The following is a 23,990-nucleotide window of genomic DNA, read 5'->3' as shown; positions in this document are numbered from 1 at the left end:
CACGTTTTGCGGTCCGCATATAGTCAGCGCAATTCAAACCGCCCGCCTACGAGAACGGCCTTCTGACGTAGCGTTCGTCACGCCCGCCTTTTACTGTCCGACAACCGGCGCAGCTGAGCACAGCCCGGCGAAAACTGAACTTGCGTCGCCCTCAAGGGTAACGTCAAATTGCCCTTTTTCCGTGAATCAGACTGATACACACAAGTTGAATTTTATTCCGTCTTGTAATGCACTGCAGCGTTGTTTTCTATCACTGGTAGCGAGTACTAGTGATGAATTGCACTGAGGACATTCTAAGTCATCGGGCTCTTGTTCCAGAATCCCACTGGTGGCGCAAATCGCGTCCTACACTTTAGTTTCTCGATTACTAAGAATAGTGCAGGATTGGGCGCGTTGGTATACCATGATTACGAGTTCTTAGCAGCGCAACAGACAAGACGGGACAGAAAAGAGGACACAAAGCGACAACTTCCAACCGTGTATTTCTTTTGAAACACTTCACCATATACTATACAGTTACGTACTCGCACAACAGCCACGCGCGACACACAGCAATCGTAGTTCAACACGTGAATAACACTAAGTACATACATATTTTCCTTATCGTTGATAGCAACAGAAGGCGTGCTGACGCATTCATCCTTCATAACTGTGGCCTCTCCTCTGTCCCCTCGCGTCTTTTGCGCTGCTAGGAATTCGTAACCGATTACTAAAGGGTTTCTGTGCATAATATCAGCGTGTTAGAGGTACTCAAGCATTGACTCTTACATAAAATGTTATTTGCCTTTAGTTCCCCTAAGTCCATGTACGCTGTGTGTGCTCTGCAAATCTTAGCAGCGGCCCCGGTCACCACGTTCGTGCACGGAAATCAGAGGCGACCTCACGGGTGGCAGCGCTTCTATGCCCTGATTCACAAGAGGCTGTTGTACCTGTTGCGCACGCCGTTCCTCTTTTTCACCGGCTGGATCCTTCCACTCGTCATCGCCCACATCGGTATCGGCATCGTCAAGCTCAATGCCTTCCGGCTGCCATTCGAATACAGGTGATCGTTCATTTACCTTTTTTTTTTTCATGTGCAAGAGCGCATCAACACAGGTGATAGGTCATTATTCGTCTGAGTCACCTGTTCTTACCCTTTAAATAATAATTTCTCGGGTTTTACGTCCCAAAACCAGATATGATTATGAGGAACGCCGTAGTGGAGGGTTCCTAAAATTTCGACCATCGTTCTTTAACGTGCACTCACATCGCACAGTACATAAGCCTCTGGTGCGATCTTGTACGCGTTCCAAAATAAACACGGAGGCGTGGCATTACATCCAGCCGCACGTGACCGCACGCGATTGGTCAATGCAGGGCCATGACGTCTGTTGCGGTTCACATGGGCCACTCGCGTGCGGCTGTATGTAACGCCACGCCTCCGTGTTTATTTGGAATGCGTACAAGATCGCACCACTCTATACCATTTCGCCTCCATCGATGTGGCCCAAATACGAAAAAAAAACCACTTCGAAATCCGTGACGTCACCATCGGAGGTTTCAGTGGGAAGTTTAAAGATGTAGCTTCTGAGATTGATTTTCCTGTCTATTAATAAACCTATGGTGGTGAGATTAAGAACCCTAGAGATTTCAGAGTGTAATTTATCTGTCTAAACTTATTGTTCCGCTTTAGTGTCCCTTCTGCACAAGCCCTAGGTACGTTATGCCGTACAGGCTTAGGTAAATTGGAAATTTCTCTTGCCCCCTTGACGCAATTCTAATGCACTTATCTCGCATTTGCTCCCGCATTGCCACGTATTCTATCTGTTTTTACAACAGAGCTCTTATGCTCGAGGTTTGCCGTGTGTCGTACAAAGAAAATTATCATAGTTATGAACCGCCACGCGCTCTCGATCTTCGTCCTCTCCTTGCTCTTCTGCTAGGCTCCCAGAACACGTGCGCCGATTGGTCCGGCGTGAGATGCAATTACTCTGACGGGCGAGAGAACGATACACAGAGAGAGAAAGAAAGAGAAAGAGAGAAATTCTTGCCGAAAAAATTTCCTGGCGAGGCTCGAACCCTCGTACCCACGATCCAAAGGCGAGCGTCGTAACCACTGGGCTATCCTGGCACGCTAGCAAAGCATAACATAGCCTTGCATAGTATAGTATAGTATAGTATAGTATAGTATAGTATAGTATAGTATAGTATAGTATAGTATAGTATAGTATAGTATAGTATAGTATAGTGTAGTGTAGTGTAGTGTAGTAGTAGTATAGTATAGTATAGTATAGTATAGTACATCAAGGGGTGGGAAAGGGAAGTGGGGGTGAGGAAGAGATATGTGATGCTGAGGAGGAGGGAAATGAGGTTGGGAGACGGAGTACGGAGAGAAACAGAAAGAAAGAGATAGAAAGAAATAGACAAAAGAAAGATAGAAAAAAAAGTCGGAAAGTGTAGCCTTGTATAATATAACATACCAAGGCATGGGGAAGAGTCTGAGAACGTAAAAGCCTAGCCAAGCCAGGATCAGCTATGTGCCCGCAAGTCCTGCTGCGCTAATCTTTTTTCTTTTATTTTTTGCCGGAAACTCCATGGTCAACGGCTTATTCAACCTATCGCTCGCTGCATGTATCGCCCGATCGCAGGTACATCGATCTGAACGCCGGTGCTTACGTCGGAGCCAGAAAGTCGACCCTGCGAACCTTCATTCAGGAAGACAAGCGAACCAACGAATCCTTGGGCTACAAGGTTCTCCTCGAGAGCATGAACGTACCGCACATGCAAATCTTGAGCGTCCTGTACTCGCTGTTCACCATGTACGACAAGATATTCTTCAAGTACGCCTCTTACTTCTCTTTCGGCACCGTCTTCGATACTGCATCGTAAGTGGCTCGCAAGTGTTAAAAAAGCCGAACGATATGGGACAAAGAAGAGAAAAATTATCACGAAGAAACCTGTCTTTTAATGGTTACACGCATAGGCCGGCAAGAAGTGTGGAGCTTACTCAGACTTACTCATGAAACATATTTTGCCTTTAGGGCTCACTCGGACTCAGACTCACCGAAATTTTCCTCATCTGAACCCACTGGGACTCAGATTCACGAAAATATTACTCACCCGGACTCACTCGGACTCAGACTCACGAACATATTACTCAGCCTGACACACTCAGACTCAGACTAACGGCTTAATCTGAGTCTGAGTGAGTCGACTCATGAGTGAGTCTGCAGACCTATGGTTAGACGTAGGAGGGTGACATTTTATATAGTGCGCCAGTTTTCTTCCGCGCCTTCAATGGGCGGGAAAGGCACCTTAGGAATTTGAATAATCCAGATTAGCGCCGTGGTCCGAACAACATTATCTCAGTATCACAATTTGGGCATTGCCATTAACGCAACTATTGTCGTGAGGATTGAGGATTGGAACCCGCCAAAAATGCCAGGCCTGCGCGGAACACGCAGTACAGCGGCCTTTCTAGAGCCCTTCGTAAACTTTCTTGGGGTGACTATTACAAGTACAGTTGCAAGGTACCCACTACGCCGTAAATCCCGATTTTTTGAAGTAGGGAAGTATCCACTATATCATTATTCATCATTCTGCGGAGAAGCGATGTACCCGCTACGCGTCTTTAAGGCATTATGTGAACTTTCTTGATGCTGTGGCTGAAGTCGATGACGAATTATAGCTGAGCCCTTTGTAATGGGTGGGACGCTTGAAGTCACCCAATCGTTAGGCGTTTCGTATTGTGTGACATCTGGTTGTTATTTTACTCCTCTGCCACGCTATATCGCATCTGCTAACGCGATTCCTTGCCCGATATGACGCCTGTATAAGGTCTCTTTGCCAAGGAGTTTCAAGCACCGGCGTGGCTCTGTGGTAGAATACTCTACTGCCGCGCAGGAGGGTCTGGTTTCAAATCCCGCTCAATCCTGGATGTATTGTTCTCAATGTGCGCGATAGCGGTTACACACACCGGCGGCGGTGGCGGACCACTACGCCACAAAAACCAGCCGTTTTTGTGACCTCATAGCAGCGTTCGATGTAAAAGAGAAACGTCAACGACAGGACTACAAGGATGTAGTACCCGCCCCGTCGCTGTGTGTGCTAATACCCTACTCTGTGCCTCGTCTTTTGGCCGGTTCCAATACACGGGAATATGTACGAAATGGCTATGACTGCCCTTGGTGCAGGATTCAAATGTGGTACAACCCTCTGAGTGTGATCGCGGCCAGCATCCAACAGAACCTCATCGACACTGTCCTGCTTCGGCTGAAGACGAGTCAGCCCAACACTCGCATCGACACCGGCGTGTCGTTGTACACGTTCACCGAGGACGAGATACGCGTAAGATCCGCTCCACGCTAGCTGTTTTGTCTTTTAATTGCGATACTATTTCTGTCAATCAATGCTTGCTCCAAGCGACTACAGAATGTGGATCGTCGTCGTCATTGGCGTCGTAGTGATCGTCGTTGTTGTTTTATGTACATGCACGCCAGTCCTGCATTATAATGTATCCAGTAAGTATCTGCCCGTTATACCGTTGCTGTCTTTTTTTTTTTTGCTCATTCTTGTACGACAAGAACGTACCTTGTTAGAGCCGTGCAAATTGTAATTGGACAATATCAGACAGCGACCATCTTCTCGTAACCGAGCCTTGAAAGATCTCAGTCTATTGCCCGTGCGAGTCAGCGACACGAAAGTGAAGCAAGCAATAGATGACACACACCACAGAGATGGGCACCTTTTGTGCAACATCACCACTGGACTTCATCAAACTCTTGTGCAGGCCTCAGTCATCGAGCATAACTTGGCATCATCGAGCGTTACGTGCAGAGTGGTCACACGACTTCACCGATGTGCAGTCGGCGTCAAAAGTTTATAGTTTGATAAAACCTTGAATCTCCCAGAAATATGTGATTGTATTCGGTCGTATTGCACAGAACATGTTCGCACGTTTTAGAACATTCCAGAAATCTATATTCAAGGCTGCCTGCAGAAACAGCGGAAATATTCAGCTTTGCTTGTGTCTCGTGGTACGTAAATTTTGACGCTGACTGCCCTAGCAGAAACCTACAAAGCAGAAAGCTGGAGGCTTACGAAGAGGGTTCAACTTAAATTGAGGACGACGCTGAGCGAGCCATGGAAAAGAAAATCATAGGTGTAACCTTAAGGGACAAGAGGACAGCAGAGTGGGTCAGGGAACAAACGCGTGTTTGAGTAAATCTTCGTCGAAATCAAGAAGAATAAATGGGCATGGGCAGGGCATGTAGCGCCAAGGCAAGATAACCGCTGGATATTAAAAGTAAGGGAATGGACTCCAAGAGAAGGCAAGCGCGCGAGGGGGAGGCAGAAAGTTAGGTGGGCAGATGAGATTAAGGAGTTTACGGAGATAAGGTGGCTGCAGAAAGCACAGGACTGGTTTGATTAACGAAACATGGGAGAGGCCTTTGCCCTGGAGTGGGCTTAGTCAGGATGACTGTACTTTTTTTTTCGGTCCAGGCCAACGTGATCGAGCGTGACCCGCTGAACGACCTGGCGGAGCTTCTGGAGCACACGTGGGCCTACTGGGGCGTCATGGGATCGGTGAGCTTCGGCCTGGTCATGTCGTCGTTCGTGGTGCTGCCCTCTATCGAGATCTGCAGCGAGGCCCGTCAGCTGCAACTCATGACGGGCGTCTCTGGTTGCCTCTACCTGGCCACTAACTTCCTCTTCGACCTGGTCTTCTACCTGGTGCCGATGGCAACCATTTACGGCGGCTTCGCCGTGATTTTTGGTCTGCACGACGAGACGCTGGGTAAGGCAACGTTTCTGCTACTCTATAGTCTGCTGAGAGTACACAGTAGCAACACTAGCGCGCACAGGAGTCACACCGGGAGTGAGCGATCGCTTTTCACGACGCGCTCTCAAAGCCATGACGCGCACTGACGTAGCTGCTTCTCCCCGTGTCATCACTCCTTGTGTAGCTTCCAGCGCGCTTGTCGGGACGACAGAATGGAGTGTGCTTAAAGCGTGAGACAAAGCCCTCGCTCTTGGCGGATTCGAGAAATTTTTGCGGCGATCGATTCATGAGGCGATAAACCCGTTACTGAGGCGATTCAATGATTGCTTCCAAAAGTGGCTCAGGACCCCTTCAAAGCGTGTCTTTTTTTTTAGTTTTTTAAACGCCTGGCTCATTTTCACCATGTCGTTCCAACTGGCATCATTCTTCGCTCTACTGAGCTGTGTCACTAATGTGTGTTTCTAAAATAACAAAAAGAAAGACGCTCAGTGTCAGAAGCCGCGTGACGCTAGAAATACGAAGAAGGCTACAGCGTCATGAAGTATCGAGCTGTCACCGCCACGGATTTTGACAGTGTCTCTTTGCTTCTAATTTTATTTTTATCGCCAGACACTAACTACAATGTTCCTTTAAACGAGCCAGAGAGCGGACGTGCATGTTTTGAGAAATTTCGCTGGGCCAGGACTACTTAAACAATGGAGCACATGTTGGAATCTATGACGTTATGCTAACGTACCGGAGATGTGGACTTGCTGCGATTAAGTTTGCTTTTCATTTTAACAAGGTTCCATGAAAAAAATGGCAAATATCGAGTTTTGAAAGAATGCTTGTCAGTGTATGCTGATTCATGGTTTCATTAGGTGGTTCTCTTTAGACACTAGTAAATAGCACTAAAGTCATTTTTGCTCGTTTCTTTCAGCTACTTCTACCCGGCGACCACATGACATAACTGAGCCAAGCCCACTTAAATAGTGGAACACACTTTGGAATTCATGACAGCATGCTAACGTACTGGGGCTGTGGATTTGGCGTCATTAAGCTTGCCTTTGAAAGATCGAGTTTTTAAAAGATAACTTATCAATGTGTGCTGATTTATGGTTTCATTACGAGGTTCTTTTTTTAGACACTAGTATATACTGCCATTTTCTGCTCTTTTCCTTGAGCTACATGTTATCTGGCGATCACTTGACGTAGCTAATATATTTGCCTTGCAGCCTCGTTGCTCATCATTATGATCGCGTTTGCACCCCTGGGCATACTTCTACCCTATCTGATATCGGAGCACGCCCCTGATGGTAGCACGGCATACGCTATTGTCCTCGGACTCTTCGCGATTGCAGGTAAGTAGCTTTTATAGCGTTATGGTTACGACCAACGCTGAAGCGGACAGAACGCTTATCTCCCTGACGTGGAAAACTTACGCGTGAAAAGAAAGGAAAAAGAAACATGATTTTGTTTCATAATCCCAGCGTACGATGACACCGTTACCTGTGGGGAGCCACGTAAGCCATATGTAAACCCTTCGTGATCACGAAGAGTTGTTGGACATTGCCAGCGCCCTTTGCTATACCAACCTTTTATGTTTTATTCGCTATTGGTATTCTAGTGCATGTCTATGGACGCTTGCAAGCTGATTGTCCATCGAGATAGAACTTCAAATAGTGGACACTGGGGAGCGTTGTACACTAAGTCACGTTGGCCATGTCGTCTCGGTTTTCATGAAAGCTTTTGGATACTCGGTCGCGTTGAAAGTATTATTCCGTTGGACACACAGGCTCTTGATCGTATACGGACGCTAGCATATCTGGAAGCAGTGCTGACACTTACAGTAAACGCTCAACACAAGACCCAACAGCGTCAGAACCTTGACTGCTTAGTGTATCTTTCACTTGGCTCGTAGAGTGAAAACTATGGTGACGTGGTTGACTACAGCAGGTTCATTCATGCTAATAAGGCAGCAATAGGGGCTAGTTGGTTGATCTTCATGCTTGTGATGCGTTTTTTTCTGGTCCGTGTCTACCTGCAGCGCATCATAAGCATGAAGCGCATCATAAGCATCATTCATGTTTCGCTAACCCGGTTTCATTGTTCCAGGTCCAGGCACTATAATCGGATTTCTTTACGCGTCCGACGCTTTTGAGGGGGAGATCCTGAGGCTTCCCTTCATGTTCTTCCCGCCATTCGCACTCTCGGCGACCACGGTGCGCGCCGTCAATCTCAAGTACGAAGTGTCGATATGCGATTACCTGCGAGGCAGGAAGAAGCTGCTGGAGAAACACTTCGATTTCTGCAACTCGGTGAAGCCATACGGCGCGGCTATACGATTTTGCTGCGACGGTGAGTATCAGAATGACAGAAACTTGAGCTTGTTCGTACGAATTCGTGATAAAAGAAGGTAGGCGTGCAAACACAGACACAAGATGAAGAGATCAGAATGAGTTGGCATTTGTTGTGCTGATCTCTTCCCTTTTGTCCTTGTCTGCACGCATACTTGAAGCTATCATGTGTGTAAGAAGTTTGGTCGATTATTCTCAATGGTCCTTTCGGTTACATGGTCCTCAACTTCAGACGATGCGATGATAGCCAAGCCGACAATAGGCCCGTGATAACAGGTGCCCGACAAGCCAACCGAATGCAGAGGCAGCTGAATAGGCAGCAAGCGCCAAGGACCATACACTGCGCACTGGTTTAGATCATGGTTGGTTGGGTTATGAGGTTTAACGGCTGAAAGCGGCTCAGGCTGTGTGAAGTTTTGTTCCCTGATATGTGCCAACACATCCTTAACAACTCTTGGTAGCGTGTGTCCCTTCTCCCAGCTCTGTGCATGTTCCATATGGTGCATTTAAACCACCATAGTATGTATGCGTGTGCGTGCGTGAGTGCGTGTGTGCTTGTACAGCAACCCTGCTCGACTGCATAGTAATATTATCTTTTCTCGTCATTCCGTTGCAGTGCTGACGAACAAAACTCACAGCGAGTGGCAGGAAATCCAGCTCCTGTCAACTTCGCCCTACGGGATCCTACAGGACATTCTCATCATGCTTCTTCTGGGCTTCCTGGTGTTCCTCTACCTGCTCCACCGGGCGCTGGGCCTGCCTCCGCTGTTGAGACAGAAGACGGAACCGCCGGCGATGAGGCCCGACCACAAGGAGGACGAAGACGTCGCGGCCGAGAGGGCGGCCGTCGAGCTCATCTGCAGGCAACAGCGCTTCGCGGAGCACACGCTCGTGGCTCGGTGCCTGCACAAGCTGTACGGGCAGCTGCACGCCGTGCGGGGACTGTCGTTCGCCCTGAAGCCCGGCGAGTGCTTCGGTCTGCTCGGCGTCAACGGCGCCGGCAAGACGACCACCTTCCGGATGCTCGCCGGCCTCATCCGGGCGACGTACGGCGACGCCTTCATGAAGGACGCCGTCCTGTCTGACGACATTCGGAAGGTGAGAGGAGGAGTACGAGGAGAATGAGGAGGAGGAAATCAATAATTTTTTAAGTGTTGGGGCTCTGCGTCCGAAAACCACGATATAATTTTGAGACGCCGTAGTGGAGGACTCCGGAAATTTCGACCACCTGGGGTTCTTTACCGTGCATCCAAATCAAAGCACACGGACCTCTAGCGCTTTGCCTCCATCTTGCGCCCTGCCGGAATTCGATCCCGCGACCTTTGGGTCAGCAGCCAAGCACCATAACCACCAGACTAATGTGGCGGGTCAAGAAGGAGTAGAAGGAGGAATGGGTGTTGTTGAAGAGAAGGAAACACTATTTCTGCCACCCCAATTGGGAGCAGGGCTCAGCGTCTGTAAGTAGATGGCAAGGAACAGAAAAGAGGGCGAGGGAAGAGGAGAAAATAAGTTTTTCTATGAAGTTTGGCCACGAACTTTCCTTGTGGAGGAAAACAAACTTCCACGCTTCTATAGACGTGGGTCAGCAATGTAGGCGGCGGAGCTCGCTCAGACTAAGGCTCGCCAAAAGAAGATTCAGCTGTACGTGATCAGATTCAGACGCACCGTGTTTGCTTAACTTCTCTACATCAACAGGAAAAACAACGTAAAGGTGTCAGAGCCAATAGACGGAAACACAATGCACTTTAGAGGTTGCATGAGCATGAATAAGGTGCCTTCAGACAGACTGACCGACGACGTCTCCATAGGTGGACCTATGCCTCGTCTTCAAAGCGCGTCTATAGCGCGTTACTTAAACAGTAACGGCAACGTGGGCTTGTAGTTGTTGCATGACTGAGGTGCTAGCTGGAACGCTAAAACAACACACGGACAAAATAACGAGAGATATGTAAGCACACACGCCATTCTGGGTGTCGTTCTCTCGTTTGTTCTGCTTTTGCCCGTGTGTTGTTCCAGCGCTACAACTAGCAGCTTCTTTATTTCTTCCAAACTAGGAACATACACCCTGCACTCCATGGAGAAACTTGTCCATGGCGTAGGGACAGGCTAACTGTTGTACACGTGGAGTAGACGTGCAAACTACATGGCCTCATAATTGCAATGCGCCCCTCACGCCGCGTATGGCAAGTGACAGGCAGTGGAAAGTTTGGCTGCTAAGGAATGTCTAGAGTGTCAGGGAGCTCTCATCAAGCCCAGCGAGACGCGGAGACCAGTGCAGCCCTGAACTTAGGGGCCAAACCACCACCCAAAATCTCTTAAGCATGATTTAATCTTATCGGTTCTTTTATGTTCTATGAAAGAAATAGTTCTTAAACGTATCGCTATACTACTTCCTTAAGATACAATATTCCATTTAGATAATGACCGTGTGGTTTAACGGGGATGAAATTGGGCACGAGGACTATGAAACAGAACAATGCTGATCGCGATTACATGCGCGATTACATTTTTTAAACGCGAAAGCGCTAAAGAGCTCGTTTCGCGGAAATTCCGACGTCGGCGTCGGTGCCGGCGTCATTGGTTGTGAGCGAAAAATCATCTTGTCCGTGACCGAAAAATTGAGAAAGATGCAAATAAAATAAATAATAAAAAACTTCGGTTCGAGTGAGAATCGAACCCATGCCGTCTGCGAGCCAGCAGGTGTTCTACCACAGATCCACGCTATTGCTCGAAACTGCTTCGGAAAAGACAAAACACCATATGAATGTCATGTAGTGGAAGGAGTCTCCTTAAAGGAGTACTGACACGAATTTTAAATATTTTCGGATTGTTGCTCTAAATAAAAATACTGATGTCGAGAAACCTAAAACGAGTATTGTGGTGCCTGGGAATGCATCGTATATATTTTAATTACCGCTACTTTAAAAAGACACTTTCGGTTTCGATATCGAGGGGGTGGCTTCTCAGTGACGTTTCATGTCAGTATGACGTCACGGGGATACAGAAACTCGCGACGTACTAGCGGCAAATCTGTCATCTGCTCGTGGTGCACATAAACAACGATGAGTGAACTGTCGTCCAGTGACCCTGACAGTGATTTCTGCGATTTAGGCTGCATGCAGAACGCAGAACTCGCAAACTCGGGGGAACTGTCTTGACTCGTCGGGATAATGTCCATTGCAGTGGGGCTGGCTTGCAGATGCTCAGCGATGAAAACTTCAAAGTCAAATTAAAATATTTTATACGTGTTCTCCGACACCGGTGTGTGGACGGCGTTGACACTGCATAGCAGGGAAACGGAAAATGTCCCTTTTGCGATGTCTCAAAATCGTGTCAGTACTCCTTTAACGCATGTAATATTGCGTGGCAGAAGCGTGGAATCTCACCAGGTGCCAGAACATGTGAATTGCGCAACGAGTGGGTATTTTAAACCCATTACAAAGAGCTCAGTCATTTAATCATCATCAGCTGCAAAAGCATCAACAAAGTGAGCAGCTGCGTAGGTTTTCGATTACGGACGCGTAGGGGGCCCTTCGCTGATTCGCAAAAGGAAGAATTATGGCGTAGTGGGTACTTCACAACCGTATTTGCAGTAGGCGCTCTGGATAGTTTGAAACAGCCAATGGTACGCGCATATGCGATCATTTCTTTGCTGCACGGCTGAGGCATGCACCGAGAACAGAAACAAGACTAGCAGTTGAGAAGGCGATGCACACGGGGCCCGATTACACTATCGCGTTCCACTCCTCAAGGTGAAGCTCAGCGCGATTCCTTTTTTTTTTCCTCTGACACAGTGGCAATCGAGGCTGGGCTACTGTCCTCAGGGCGGTGCTCTGATGAATAAGCTGAACGCGTACGAGACGCTGTACTTGTACGGTCGTCTCCGCGGCATTCCCGAGGACGTCCTTCCCGGAGCGGTGGATTACGTCCTCTACGTCACAGACCTCAGCGACGAGGCGGGAAAGAGGTGCATGAACTACAGGTGAGTCAATACCGCATACTGCTCATACGCATCCTTGCATGCAATGTTTAAATAATCGTGATAATCATCAGCAGCAGCAGAGGTAGCATCGGCCTGACTATGCCCATTGCAAGGCAAATGCCTTTTCCATGTTCCTCCAGTTAAATCGGTCCTGTGCTTGCTCCTGCGACCACGTTATAACTGCAAACTTCTTAATCTCATCTGCCCACGTAACTTTCTGCCTCCACCTGGTGGGCTTGCCTTCTCTTGGAATCCATTCTGTTACTGTTAATGACCAGCGGTCATATTGCCTTCCCTCTACATACCCGGCTCATGCGCATTTCTTTTTCTTGATTCCGACTGCGTTTGTATCCTCACCCATTCTGCCCTCCTCTTATCCCTTGAGGTTACACATATAAATTTTAATAGGTTTAAGTAGGTCGCAGATAACGAACTGTGGGGCGTCAAGTGATTCTCATGCGGTCACATAAAAGACAGGATTCCGGAAAGCGTCGGCCTTTCTTTGACGCTTGTACTAGTCCCTACAATGGTTTGTAACAATGGTTGTAACATGCTTTTTAAAGGCTTTATTGATTGATTGATTGATTAATTGATTGATTGATTGATTGATTGATTGATTGATTGATTGATTGATTGATTGATTGATTGATTGATTGATTGATTGATTGATTGATTGATTGATTGATTGATTGATTGATCACAATGGCAGCGGAGGCAATAGGCGCAAGCTGTCCATGGCCGTGGCCCTGATCGGCCTCCCTGGGTTGGTGCTCCTGGACGAGCCGTACGCCGGCGTTGACGTGCTGGCCAGGACGCGAATTCACGAGGCCCTCAACCCACTCAAGAACAGGACCGAGACCACGATCGTGCTCACGTCGCAGAGGTATATATCGGCACGCACTACTCGAAGAACAGCACCGTTATTCGCGGATATCAATGTCTTGGCGCTGCACACCACTTCTTTTGATATTAGGACCACGCGCCACTCGTGTCCGTCCGGCCCCAACGTAATTTTTTAAAGACGATAGTCTTTCTTGGGGAACTTAAACGCAGAAATTTTGGTCTGTCTTTCTGTTTGTCGGCACGTCCCTCGATTCAGCCACTCGGCCAAAGTTGAACCACTTGCCGAAGGGCCAGCCGTCTTGAACTGGTACGGCTGTTCATACTTGTGAACGTTGTCGATCAAAAAGTAAATATCATGCATATCTGAGGTGCAACATCACTAGGTAAGTATTAGGTGGCGTGTTCCTTTAATAGAAAATGCATACATACGTAATTTTAAGGACCCTAGTTTCTTAAGCTGCGCTGAAAATGCATAAGAATGGAAGCTTGAGCGAGTTGGTATGCGTTCATCTTTGTTGAAACAGCGCTCACTAGACGACGACGAAGTAAAAGAAGGCACAGGACAGGCGCTGCCTGTCCTGTGCCTTCTTTTACTTCGTCGTCATCTAGTGAGCGCTGTTTCAACAAAGCTGAAAATGCGACTACGCTGAAATTTGCCTTCCTCCGTGCCCTTCGCACGAGCTCATTGTTGTGTTTCGGTTTCGGTTCTGTATTGCACTGTACGAATGCCATGGGTTGGTGTTGAAAAACTTTAGTTTTGAGAAGGCCAAGAAGGTGAAAAAAAATATTTAAAAAATGAAAAAGCAGCGTTGTGGGCGGCCTTCAGGCTGCCGGTTGTGGGCGCCGCTCTGGCGTTCCTGTTTTACCCAGCCGACGTGTAAATAAAAGAGTGTGTGGAGAGTACTCGTTGAGTGCGGACGTTTCTCTGCAAAGGTCTTCGCCTGCTGCTGCGCCGGGACTACCAGCACGCAACACAGCACTCATGTTTCCCGACGTATTGCCAGATGGCGTCCATATATCTCACACAGCGCCTCGTCTATCGTCTTTACACGACATTTGCAGCGAAGCACGCAGATACGCGGCCAATTTTTTCTGACACTGTCAGCGAAACACCTTTCTAAATGAGCAGAGCGGGCTACACTCTGAGAAAAATAAGATTGTGTGTTACTCTTTTGGGTAAGTCCTGACTCTCTCTTGGAGAGCAGCTCCTCCAGCAACTCTCCGAAGAGAGTATACTGATCTCCATTAGAGAGTCAACATGTATATTTAAAAAGAGTTTTTATGTGGCCCAAGAGGCTTGCCGAGGCTAGCTGTATCACGTGACGCTACCTCGTAGTTTTTTTGTTTGTTTTTTTCCTTCCTCCGTGGTAACGCTTCATCTTGAACACAGTGCACAAAACAACTAGGATTAATGAAAGAGTGATACAGACCAAGCGCTGTCAAGCACCATGGGTGATTCCACGAGAGATCGAACATGCCTGTCCGGTCGCATTTTTTGTTTTGCCTGGGTTTTTTATATGTTGTGTGGGCACATTCAAAGTGCACGGAACTGAAAATTTTATTTCTAAGAAACGCTCCCAGCGCGCAAAAAAAATATTTGAAGGTGGCGGCGCGTGCCTCCTGTTTTTGCTCACTGCAATGTTTTCGGATTTCACGGCCGAATTTAGCGCGAACTATAAATGATGTGTCTAAAATTTCTTTTGCTGGTTTTAATACGCATTACTGTGAATTACATCCATGCTTTTTTTATGCCGTCCTCAAAAAGAAGAAAATGTGAAAAAATGGCAAACACGGCCGAAATCAAAAAAGGGTCCTAAGTTTGAGGCGCCTTGGCGCCTTTACTATTTCAAACAGAAACTTGAAAACAGTGTCACCTATAGAAAAGAGCCTCTGCAACATTTATACGGAAGATCATTTTCCTACAGGCAGCGCAAAAAAAGAAAAAAATAGTTAAAGAACCGAGTTTTTTCAAAAAAGTACATTTTCAAAAAATAAAATAAAAAAAACCCCGGTCTCAATTTTGACGGCAATTTTTTATCGAAGAGCGCTTATGTCAATTAACACACGGTTTTAATATCATATGTCCTCATTTGCTTTGTTTACGAGATATAACTGGCCAAAATGACCCTTGCTGTGAGTGCTCACTTCAGTGCGACTGATGGTTGTTAATAGCTTGCATTGTGCGTAAATCGCAGTTTTATTTATTCTGCTGCAGCAAAACCTTGCTCTGGTGGCTTTTCGTCAAGAAAAATGTGTTCTCAGATTTTATTTGGTTCTACCGTGTGCGAAAGTGGGCTGCTGCCGCCCTAAAGCGTGATTCCACGAGAGATCGAACATGCCTGTCCGGTCGATATTTTTGTTTTGCCTGGGTTTTTTATATGTTATGTGGGCACATTCAAAGTGCACGGAACCCAAAATTATATTTCCAAGAAATGCTCCCAGCGTGCCAAAAAAGTATTTGAAGGTGGCGGCGCAGACCTCCTGTTTTTGTTCACTGCAATGTTTTGGGATTTCAAGGCCGAATTGAACGCGAACTATAAACGATGTGTCGAAAATTTTCTTGTTGGTTTTAATACGCATTACTGTGAATTACATCCATGCTTTTTTCCAAGTATTTCAAGGAGCCTTTGCAACATTTATGCGGAAGATCGTTTTACTACAGGCAGCGCGAAATAAGAAGAAAATAGTTAAAGAAGCGAGTTTTTTTCAAAAAAGTACATTTTCAAAAAATAAAACAACTCAGGCCTCAATTTTGACATCTTTTTGTCGAAAAGTGCTTATGTCAGTGAAAACACCGTGTTAATATGTATGTCCTCATTTGCTTTGTTCACGAGATTTAACGGGCCAAAATTACCCTTGCTGTGTGTGCTCACTTCAGTGCGATCGATAGTTGTCATCAGCTTGCATTGCACTTAAGTCTAGTTTTAAATACTTTGCTGCAGTAAACCCTTGCTCTGGTGTGTTGTCGTCAAGAAAAATGCCTTCTCAAACTTTAATAGTGTCTAGCGTGTGTGGGGGTGGGCTGCTGTCGCTCTCTAAATGCCGAACGCGTACGCAGTTTGCAGCTTACAACCTCAACTTACCCCGCCAGTATTCGTTAATCAGAAGCACGCGAGACACCGCGAACACGTGGTTTAGGTCACTTTGTCAAAACTCTCCTTGCACACAGAATAAAGCATCTGTATGCAGCGAAGGCCAACTTAATCTGTAACTAAATGCCACAATCAGCAGGCGCGCTGTTATGCAGTTGTTTTCTCACTGCCTGCTTGCTTCCCTTCCATTACATGCATTGTACGCTCTAACCATCTTCCCCATTCGACGCACACTGTGCCAAAACAACATTTGTAAAAAAGTTAGCTTAATGATTTCCGAGCCGTTTATTTCACTTCCCGCTATCACATGTTTTCGGCGTCGCAGATAATGTCTTCCTGTATCATCTCGACCTTTACCTCAGCGTTTCAGCAGCCAGAAAACGTGCGGTGCGGCATGATTAAGCCATGAGAGTCCGAAGCTGCCCAATTTATGATGTTTTGTTGCCACTTTACTAAAGTGCTTTCCCACGTCGAGGACAGCAGATGTCATTGGTGGCACCAGACGGACATTACCCTTAATTTTGACAAGGAGTGCGGCCTACAAATTAAATATTACAGCCCAAAGCGCTTAGAAACCCTTAGTCATAAAATTTTAAACCGTAAGCAGTTCTGGAAAGGCATTCATGACAGCTGCGCAGGTGTGAGATAATTTGTGCGGCGCCGTTCAGTATAAACGTTTCGGCTTGCTCTAGGTCTAGCTGTTCACTATACGCGATGCGCGCGGCCCATGGCTACGTCCAATTGTTCTGTGCCGATTATTTACGCGTTCACAAAAAGAAGATTGCTGAGGAAAACGTTTTCGTTGCACAAATTTTTCTTCTGTGCTCTTTTTGTTGTTGCCTACCTCTAGAAGCTACTGTCATAGGCTGAGGATCTTCGCGACACCTGCGAGGTCTGCTTGCATTGCTTTAGGCTCCTTAAGGAAAACCTGTCTACATCTAACCGCGATGAGGTAGACCAGGCATTCCTTCAGGAAGAAGAAGCGGTTGATATCTTGAACAGGCGCGCCCATCTTTCCTCTGATGATTGTAGGCGAGGTTGTAGGCTGCAAACTGTTTACACGTGAGCCATTTAGAGGGCGGCAGCCGCCCACTTTTGCACACGCTAGACACAAATAAAATCTGAGAACACATTTTTCTTGACGAAAAGCCACCAAAGCAAGGTTTAGCTGCAGCAGAATAAATAAAACTGCGATTTACGCACAATGCAAGCTATTAACAACCATCAGTCGCACTGAAGTGAGCACTCACAGCAAGGGTCATTTTGGCCAGTTATATCTCGTAAACAAAGCAAATGAGGACATATGATATTAAAACCGTGTGTTCATTGACATAAGCGGTCTTCGATAAAAAATTGCCGTCAAAATTGAGACCGGAGTTTTTTTTATTTTGTTTTTTGAAAATGTACTTTTTTGAAAAAACTCGGTTCTTTAACTATTTTTTTCTTTTTTCGCGCTGCCTGTAGGAAAATGATCTTCCGTATAAATGTTGCAAAGGCTCTTTTCTATAGGTGACACTGTTTTCAAGTTTCTGTTTGAAATAGTAAAGGCGCCAAGGCGCCTCAAACTTAGGACCCTTTTCTGATTTCGGCCGTGTTTGCCATTTTTTCATATTTTCTTCTTTTTGAGGACGGCATAAAAAAAGCATGGATGTAATTCACAGTAATGCGTATTAAAACCAACAAAAGAAATTTTCGACACATCATTTATAGTTCGCGCTAAATTCGGCCGTGAAATCCGAAAACATTGCAGTGAGCAAAAACAGGAGGCACGCGCCGCCACCTTCAAATATTTTTTTGGCGCGCTGGGAGCGTTTCTTGGAAATAAAATTTTCAGTTCCGTGCACTTTGAATGTGCCCACACAACATATAAAAAACCCAGGCAAAACAAAAAATGCGACCGGACAGGCATGTTCGATCTCTCGTGGAATCACCCACCAGAGGCACTTGTGATGTGTGGCGCTCTTCGTTCAGTCCTATGTAATTTGTGTGCTGTTAAATTTATAGAAGTGCCTATAGGTGCGCGCTCAAAGAAGGCGGGGGGGGGGAGCCCCCCCCCCCCCCCCGCCTTTAATCATCGGAAGGGGGCGCCAGGGCTGCCTCATACCTTTACTGAATCGGACCTGTATCGTCATTGTTTAAGGTGTAGTGTTATGGCCGTGCAGGTTTTTGGCGATAACGTTGCGCTTAACGGTGGTGAAGTATGCAGTACCAACCATAGCTCGAACTCACAACACGTTGCCGAGGACCCGTGATGATGCTTTCCAAGAACTGTTTACTTCCTACCTTGTACCTCCGGAAAGCCGGGGACCAAAGACACGCCGTTGTGGGACGCACGTCATCGCTTCCACTTTCATTTCTACACCTATTTTGAAGCTTTTCTTTCGGACTCGTCTAATATGCGAAGCAAGGGGGGAGTGGGAGGGGGGGGGGCTGTGAAGAAACGTGCTCCCCTTCCCCCTCTCCCTAATGGAGAACCCTGCGTGCGCCAATGGAAGTGTCTTTATTTGTAAAGCTGTGCAGGCACGCTGTAACCATCAGCTGTCCATTGCCATTTCGCGCAGCATGGAGGAGTGCGAACTCTCCTGCGACCGTATATGCATCATGGTCGACGGGGAGATGGTCTGCCTCGGAACGCTGCAGCACATCAAGGACAGGTTCGGCAAAGGGTACAAGCTGCTCTTCACACTCCAGGAAGACACGTGGGTGGCCGTTGACCAGCTCGCAAGGGGAGTGCGCAAGTCCCTGCCAGGCATCACGGTCATCGACGTCCGCCGAGTAAGTTGGTCGTCGTATTTAACGGTGGAATACGGCATCGCACGCACAAAAATGTGGGTGACGCTGAGGAACAGACGAACGCGAATGTTTGTTCTTCAGCGTCGTTTCCCGATTTCGTATTTCCTTTTTTTTTTAGTTTGTTATTCAACAATGCTTCAAGCAGGATAAGGGACAGAAAGGACGAAGACGAGCGCCTCTCGTTTTCGTCGTTTCCGTGTCCACTACTCTTCTTTAATTTCGTTTATGTTTCAACGTTTATATACGATCCGTTACCAGATCATGACTAACTAGGCCACCAGTGTCCCTCAGATAATAAATTACAGCCTATCTTGTGTCTATAAAAAGAAACTGCGCATTCAAAGATGACAATAAGGAAATGACTCGCTTTCGGAGAAATTCACGCAGGGGCAGCCCGAATTACCAGTGATGATTTCCTGGCGCCCTTTGGTTAGACCTGACCCTTGCTAGCCGCCCTACCTTGCGCCGCTGAACACCGCGCGTCATTAGCCGCCCACTGTCGTAGAGTCCACTAACGCAGAAAAAGGGAGACAACTCGACTGATTTGATCGAGTTTGATGAAGATGACGCTGCTGTTCAAAATGTTGTTGTTGGCTAAGAACAAGATGTTCTTAGCAACAACAGTCAACAGTCGGTTAGTAATGTTCACAGCGCTAACCAACGTTGCCAGTGACGGTATAGTTCACAGAACATTTAGAACGTGCGCGAGTACATTGCGTTTTCAAATCTGAGACATTTTCACGAAGTAAAACTTCAAATCCCGCGCCATTTGGCTACCGAGATGTCACCGAATGTTGATGTGGAGATCCTAAGTGTATACAGTGACTTTTGTGAGCAGCTTTCACGCTATCCAAGAGAGCATTCTTCGGAGCGAAGAAAATCAGGATTGGTTGGAAGGTACACACCTACGTGCGAAGAGGAAACGAACAGCCAAAGGGGATATAAAATAAGCCCGCGTGCCCTATCTCGAAACAGCCCGTCCTCTGTACGTGTATATAAGCCAACTCGGCACACACGCCACGACACCGGGACGCCACTACGGTGACATTATTGTGGTGTATACGAGAGCTAGTTGATAACGAATTCTTGGTACAAATCCTTGGTTGGTACAGGTCTCGAGAACGTCTCGTAAAACCTGGTAAGATCTCACAAGGCTCCGTCCCAAAAACCCGCCTCACATTCTCCGAGCGACGGTGTCACATCATGACGTCATCATATTATGTCCTCATGACGTCACAGACCTCCCAAAATGTGTTTTTCACATGATGACGTCACCACACGACATCGTGACTTTTTCGAAGGTGGGCGGATTATAGAGGCAGTCCAAAACCACGTGAGGTGCAGAAAGCACACAATGCCTCCTATCTCGGAGGAAGTGGAACACCACGTAAGGTGCAGGAAGCATACAATGCCTCTTATCTCGGAGGCAGTGGTACGCCACGTAAGGTGCAGAAAGCTTCCGGGGGCTGGGGGACGGATCGATACAATCTATTGATAATAAAAAGAAAAAGAAGATGGCTTTCGCTTTTTGCATATGAGACCGTGTGAATTCTTCCGATTCGCACGCCGCGGTGAAACCGGAGTTCGCATCATCAGCGTCAAATGCGTCGCAGTAGGTTGGTCACGTCATTCGTTACCCTCAGAAGAACGTGTTGTTGGGCGAGTTGGTGCTTGCTGAATGACATAAACCCGTTGCGCTATTCGTGCAGCAGACAATCCATTCCTATCATACATGCAGCGTTCACTGCGTCGACATTTGCGTGACCCGCTGATATACGAGTATTCATTTTTACGCTGTGCTTGCACCATAATACGAGCCGGGAGCGAGCGCCGAAACGTCACGACACTCTGCTCCCGCGCGGCCACCCACTGCCCCCTGCTGTCATAACGCGTACACTTGCCGAGAAAGAAAAAGCGAGAAAAAACGGTTAGTGGAAAACGTCAGTTTAGTGAATTCTTCACGACACCACGAGAATCATCGCAGTATATCTTTCGGGCTTCGACATCCGGGCCCTTTCTTTTACTCAGAAAAGAAAACTGAAAAGTCACAGAATGTATACTATCTTCTTAAAGAAAATTTGAGTCATCGCAAGCAGCCATAGATAATTACGTATCTGCATGCCCGTTTTGTGGGTCGAATCGCTAAAACACGAATTTCTTTGCAATATACAGTACTAGGTTGACAGAACTTTGCTGTTATCCCCTGGGAGATTAAAAGCGACATCTCCTGTTCAAGCATTTTTAATCTATTCAAGTACCCACTTTCTCCTGAACTTCTGCTTTGGTATTCACCCGAATTTATGTGGTACATTAAAAAAATAGGGCTTCGCTTTACTACAGGAGTAAACGTAGCGATGCAAAGCTATTATCGCCAAGGCCGCAATTGCTGCAACTCTGAGCCAACGCCTTTCTATTTGTTGTTCTTTTGTTTTCGCACGGCGGTACACTAATGACACTCGTCGGAATAAATACTCTCGCGCGACTGTATTCAACATTAAGCTCGGCTACAAAATAAGTACATGAAATGGTGGCTTCCTGATATTCGACATGTGACAGTGAAACAAATGACGGATGACCGTATGACGAGACGCGCGAGAACAGCCACTGTTTGCCGCGGCCTGATATTTTATTGGCTGCGAAGTGCGTCGTCCTTTAACTTGAAAGTCAATCTCGAACGTCAGCAAAGACGACCATATACTGAACCTTTGTCGTCGCGTATCTGTCCTACGCTTGCTTCATCTCTTCCTCATTCGCACGAAAGGATATATATATATATATATATCATAGCTTGTCGAGCGATGATGGCAACTACCGTGGAAAGAGTATGACGTGTTCCGCGCGACAGGCAGAGTCACGTGACAGGAGTGGAGCTCTCGCCGACCGACGAAGAGGGGTTCCCGGGAGAGGAAAACAAACCGACACTGCGCATGTCCGTTGCTATGACGACGCACGTGCGAGGAGGCTCAGCTTCAAGGCCAAACGCATACACGGGAACATTTTGTGTGTTTGTACTGGGAAGAATAGAGCTATCGCTCTGAAACTTGCAGTTCTTCGCTATATTATTTCCCCTCCGCCCCACCTCGAAACTAATTGCATTCGGGCTGCAGCTGAAAGCAGATTTTACAGCTCCGAACACTGTAAATACTTTACTACGAAGACATGTTCATAACATGATTTATTCGTACAAGTATGCGTATATTCCTGCAGGAATATTGCAGTTTAGCAAACCTTCGGCTCTCCGTATACGCAGCTGTGAGTATACGCCCATGCGTGTGCGTTAGGTGGGCCGGGGGGAGAAAATGCTGAAGAAGGAATAGACAGCATCTTGCTGCATAACATACTGAAGAAAAGGTGTATTTTCACTTCTACACAATCGCATAATATCATTAAGAATATTGAGGCCTATATTAGGAAGCAAGGAGATCGCGATACGTTCTAAGAATAAAAAGTGTTCCGCGACTTTTTAATTGCGAATGCATTTCTTAGTCGGGCTATGTGAGGCATCCGGCGTTGTCCGCGCGCCTCTCCGCTCTCACTCCCTCTCCTATAGCAACAGCTGCGGGCGCGCGCGCTCCTTCTCTCGCCGTTCGCTCTCTCGTTTCTCTCGCCGTCCTCTCTCCGCCACCGCCTCAGTGCAGTAATAAGAAAGAGTTAACGTTTCTATTTAAAGTCGGGGCTCACAAAAGAGTCGACGGACTTTTTTTCTTTGTTTCTTTAGAGTGTAAACCCGACCGAAACTAGTACACAGCAAATGACATATAAGGAATGCGTGACTAGCCAGCTTCCGCTATGCAGAAATAATGAAAATAATACGTACAAATACTACAGGACAGAAATATCACCTAAGAAAAATGTGTAACAACTAAACTAGAACATACCGCGTACGTTGACAGAACGAAAATGTAACAAAAGTAAAGCTTTCGACCTTTCATATTCTACGTCCTCGTCGTCGCAGAAAGTGGTCGAGTTCCGGATGGAGGGCAAGGCTTCCCTGGAGCACGCTGTTCCAGAAGCTCGCCGTCCTGGAGAAGGAATTTCCCTTCGAGCACGTTCTCGTCTCGGACAACACCTTGGAGCAGATATTTCATCGAGTTCGCTCGTAAAGCGCACGCCGAAAAACCCAGGCGCGCTCTCGCCGCCGGCACTTCCACCACTGCCAGTGGGTCTTCTACGGCTACTACGGCTACAACGGCTACCTTTGCCACTACGGCTACTATTTGAACGTTACCGACGTGTAGCCGCCCATTGTTTATGTATTAGAAATCTAGAGCGCGCGGCCACTCTCTCCGTATACTGTGTTCGTCAATCGTGTGCCTCGTTTGATGTCCCCCGTGACATCTTTCCTTGATATGCGTCCGAGCTCTGAACACCTCCTTCTCTAACGCTCTTATTATCTTTCATTCCTTGCACCTGTTTCTAGCGTATATTGCTGCTGCTGAAGCAGAGCGATCTCATGAGTTCTTATTTCTTGCCACGCATTGCCCATCATTTGCTTGAATAAATTGTCGCTTTCACGCTATGCGAAAGTGCGTCCTTCGATTTATAAAGGGCACCTTACCAGCTTTCTTCACTCAGAAAAATTATAATATTAATATTTATATCTGGAGTTCTACGTGCCCAAGCACCGATATAATTCGACACGGCGGTCGCATTTCGATGGATGCTAAATGCTAGAGGCCAGTGTACTTATATGTAAGTGCACGTTAAAGGGCCTCAGGTGGTCAAAAATTCCGGAGCCCTCCACTACGGCCTCCCTCATAATCATATCGTTTTGGCACGTAAAACCATCGAAATCATTGTTACCGATATACTGTGAGGCACGCCGTAGTGGCGGACTCTGGATTAGTTTCGACTAGCTGGTGTTCGTGTCAACGCGCACACACCCATATCTAAGCACCGCAGGTGTTCTTGCATTTCGCCCCGATCGAAATGCGGTCGCCATGGCCGGGATTCGAACCCGCGCCCTCGAGATCGACAGCGCAACACCTTACCTGCTAAGTTGCCATGGCAGCTCTAACGAAAAAATTGGCGCCGAAGCACTCCTTATCGATGGTTTATCAGCGAATAAGTCAAAACGTGCAGCCCCGGTGTTTTAATCACTGGGCTAATCCAGACGGTTCAAATAAATTGTATTTCTCAATTATTTGGTTACGTCCGTCCAGAAATGTTAAATGGTGTTTTGC

At 47.0% G+C, this 23,990-nt stretch overlaps 1 protein-coding gene across 1 annotated transcript in view; it reads left to right on the top strand.

Moving 5' to 3' along the window:
* The window catches only part of LOC119391157 (phospholipid-transporting ATPase ABCA3), a 75,640-nt gene extending 52,323 nt beyond the window's left edge, over positions 1-23,317 (top strand). The window contains exons 16-26 of the mRNA XM_049415169.1: positions 835-1,042; positions 2,628-2,864; positions 4,173-4,326; positions 5,482-5,776; positions 6,976-7,101; positions 7,856-8,098; positions 8,714-9,195; positions 11,892-12,079; positions 12,789-12,962; positions 18,576-18,789; positions 22,763-23,317. Of these exons, the coding sequence (XP_049271126.1) occupies positions 835-1,042; positions 2,628-2,864; positions 4,173-4,326; positions 5,482-5,776; positions 6,976-7,101; positions 7,856-8,098; positions 8,714-9,195; positions 11,892-12,079; positions 12,789-12,962; positions 18,576-18,789; positions 22,763-23,155 (2,714 nt within the window). The 3' untranslated portion in view covers positions 23,156-23,317. The remainder of the gene's footprint in view (positions 1-834; positions 1,043-2,627; positions 2,865-4,172; positions 4,327-5,481; positions 5,777-6,975; positions 7,102-7,855; positions 8,099-8,713; positions 9,196-11,891; positions 12,080-12,788; positions 12,963-18,575; positions 18,790-22,762) is intronic.
* The last annotated feature ends 673 nt before the right edge of the window (positions 23,318-23,990 follow it).

This window comes from Rhipicephalus sanguineus, chromosome 4, assembly GCF_013339695.2.
Source record: "Rhipicephalus sanguineus isolate Rsan-2018 chromosome 4, BIME_Rsan_1.4, whole genome shotgun sequence".
NCBI lineage: Eukaryota > Metazoa > Arthropoda > Arachnida > Ixodida > Ixodidae > Rhipicephalus > Rhipicephalus sanguineus.
This window is presented reverse-complemented; position numbering and strand designations above follow the sequence as displayed.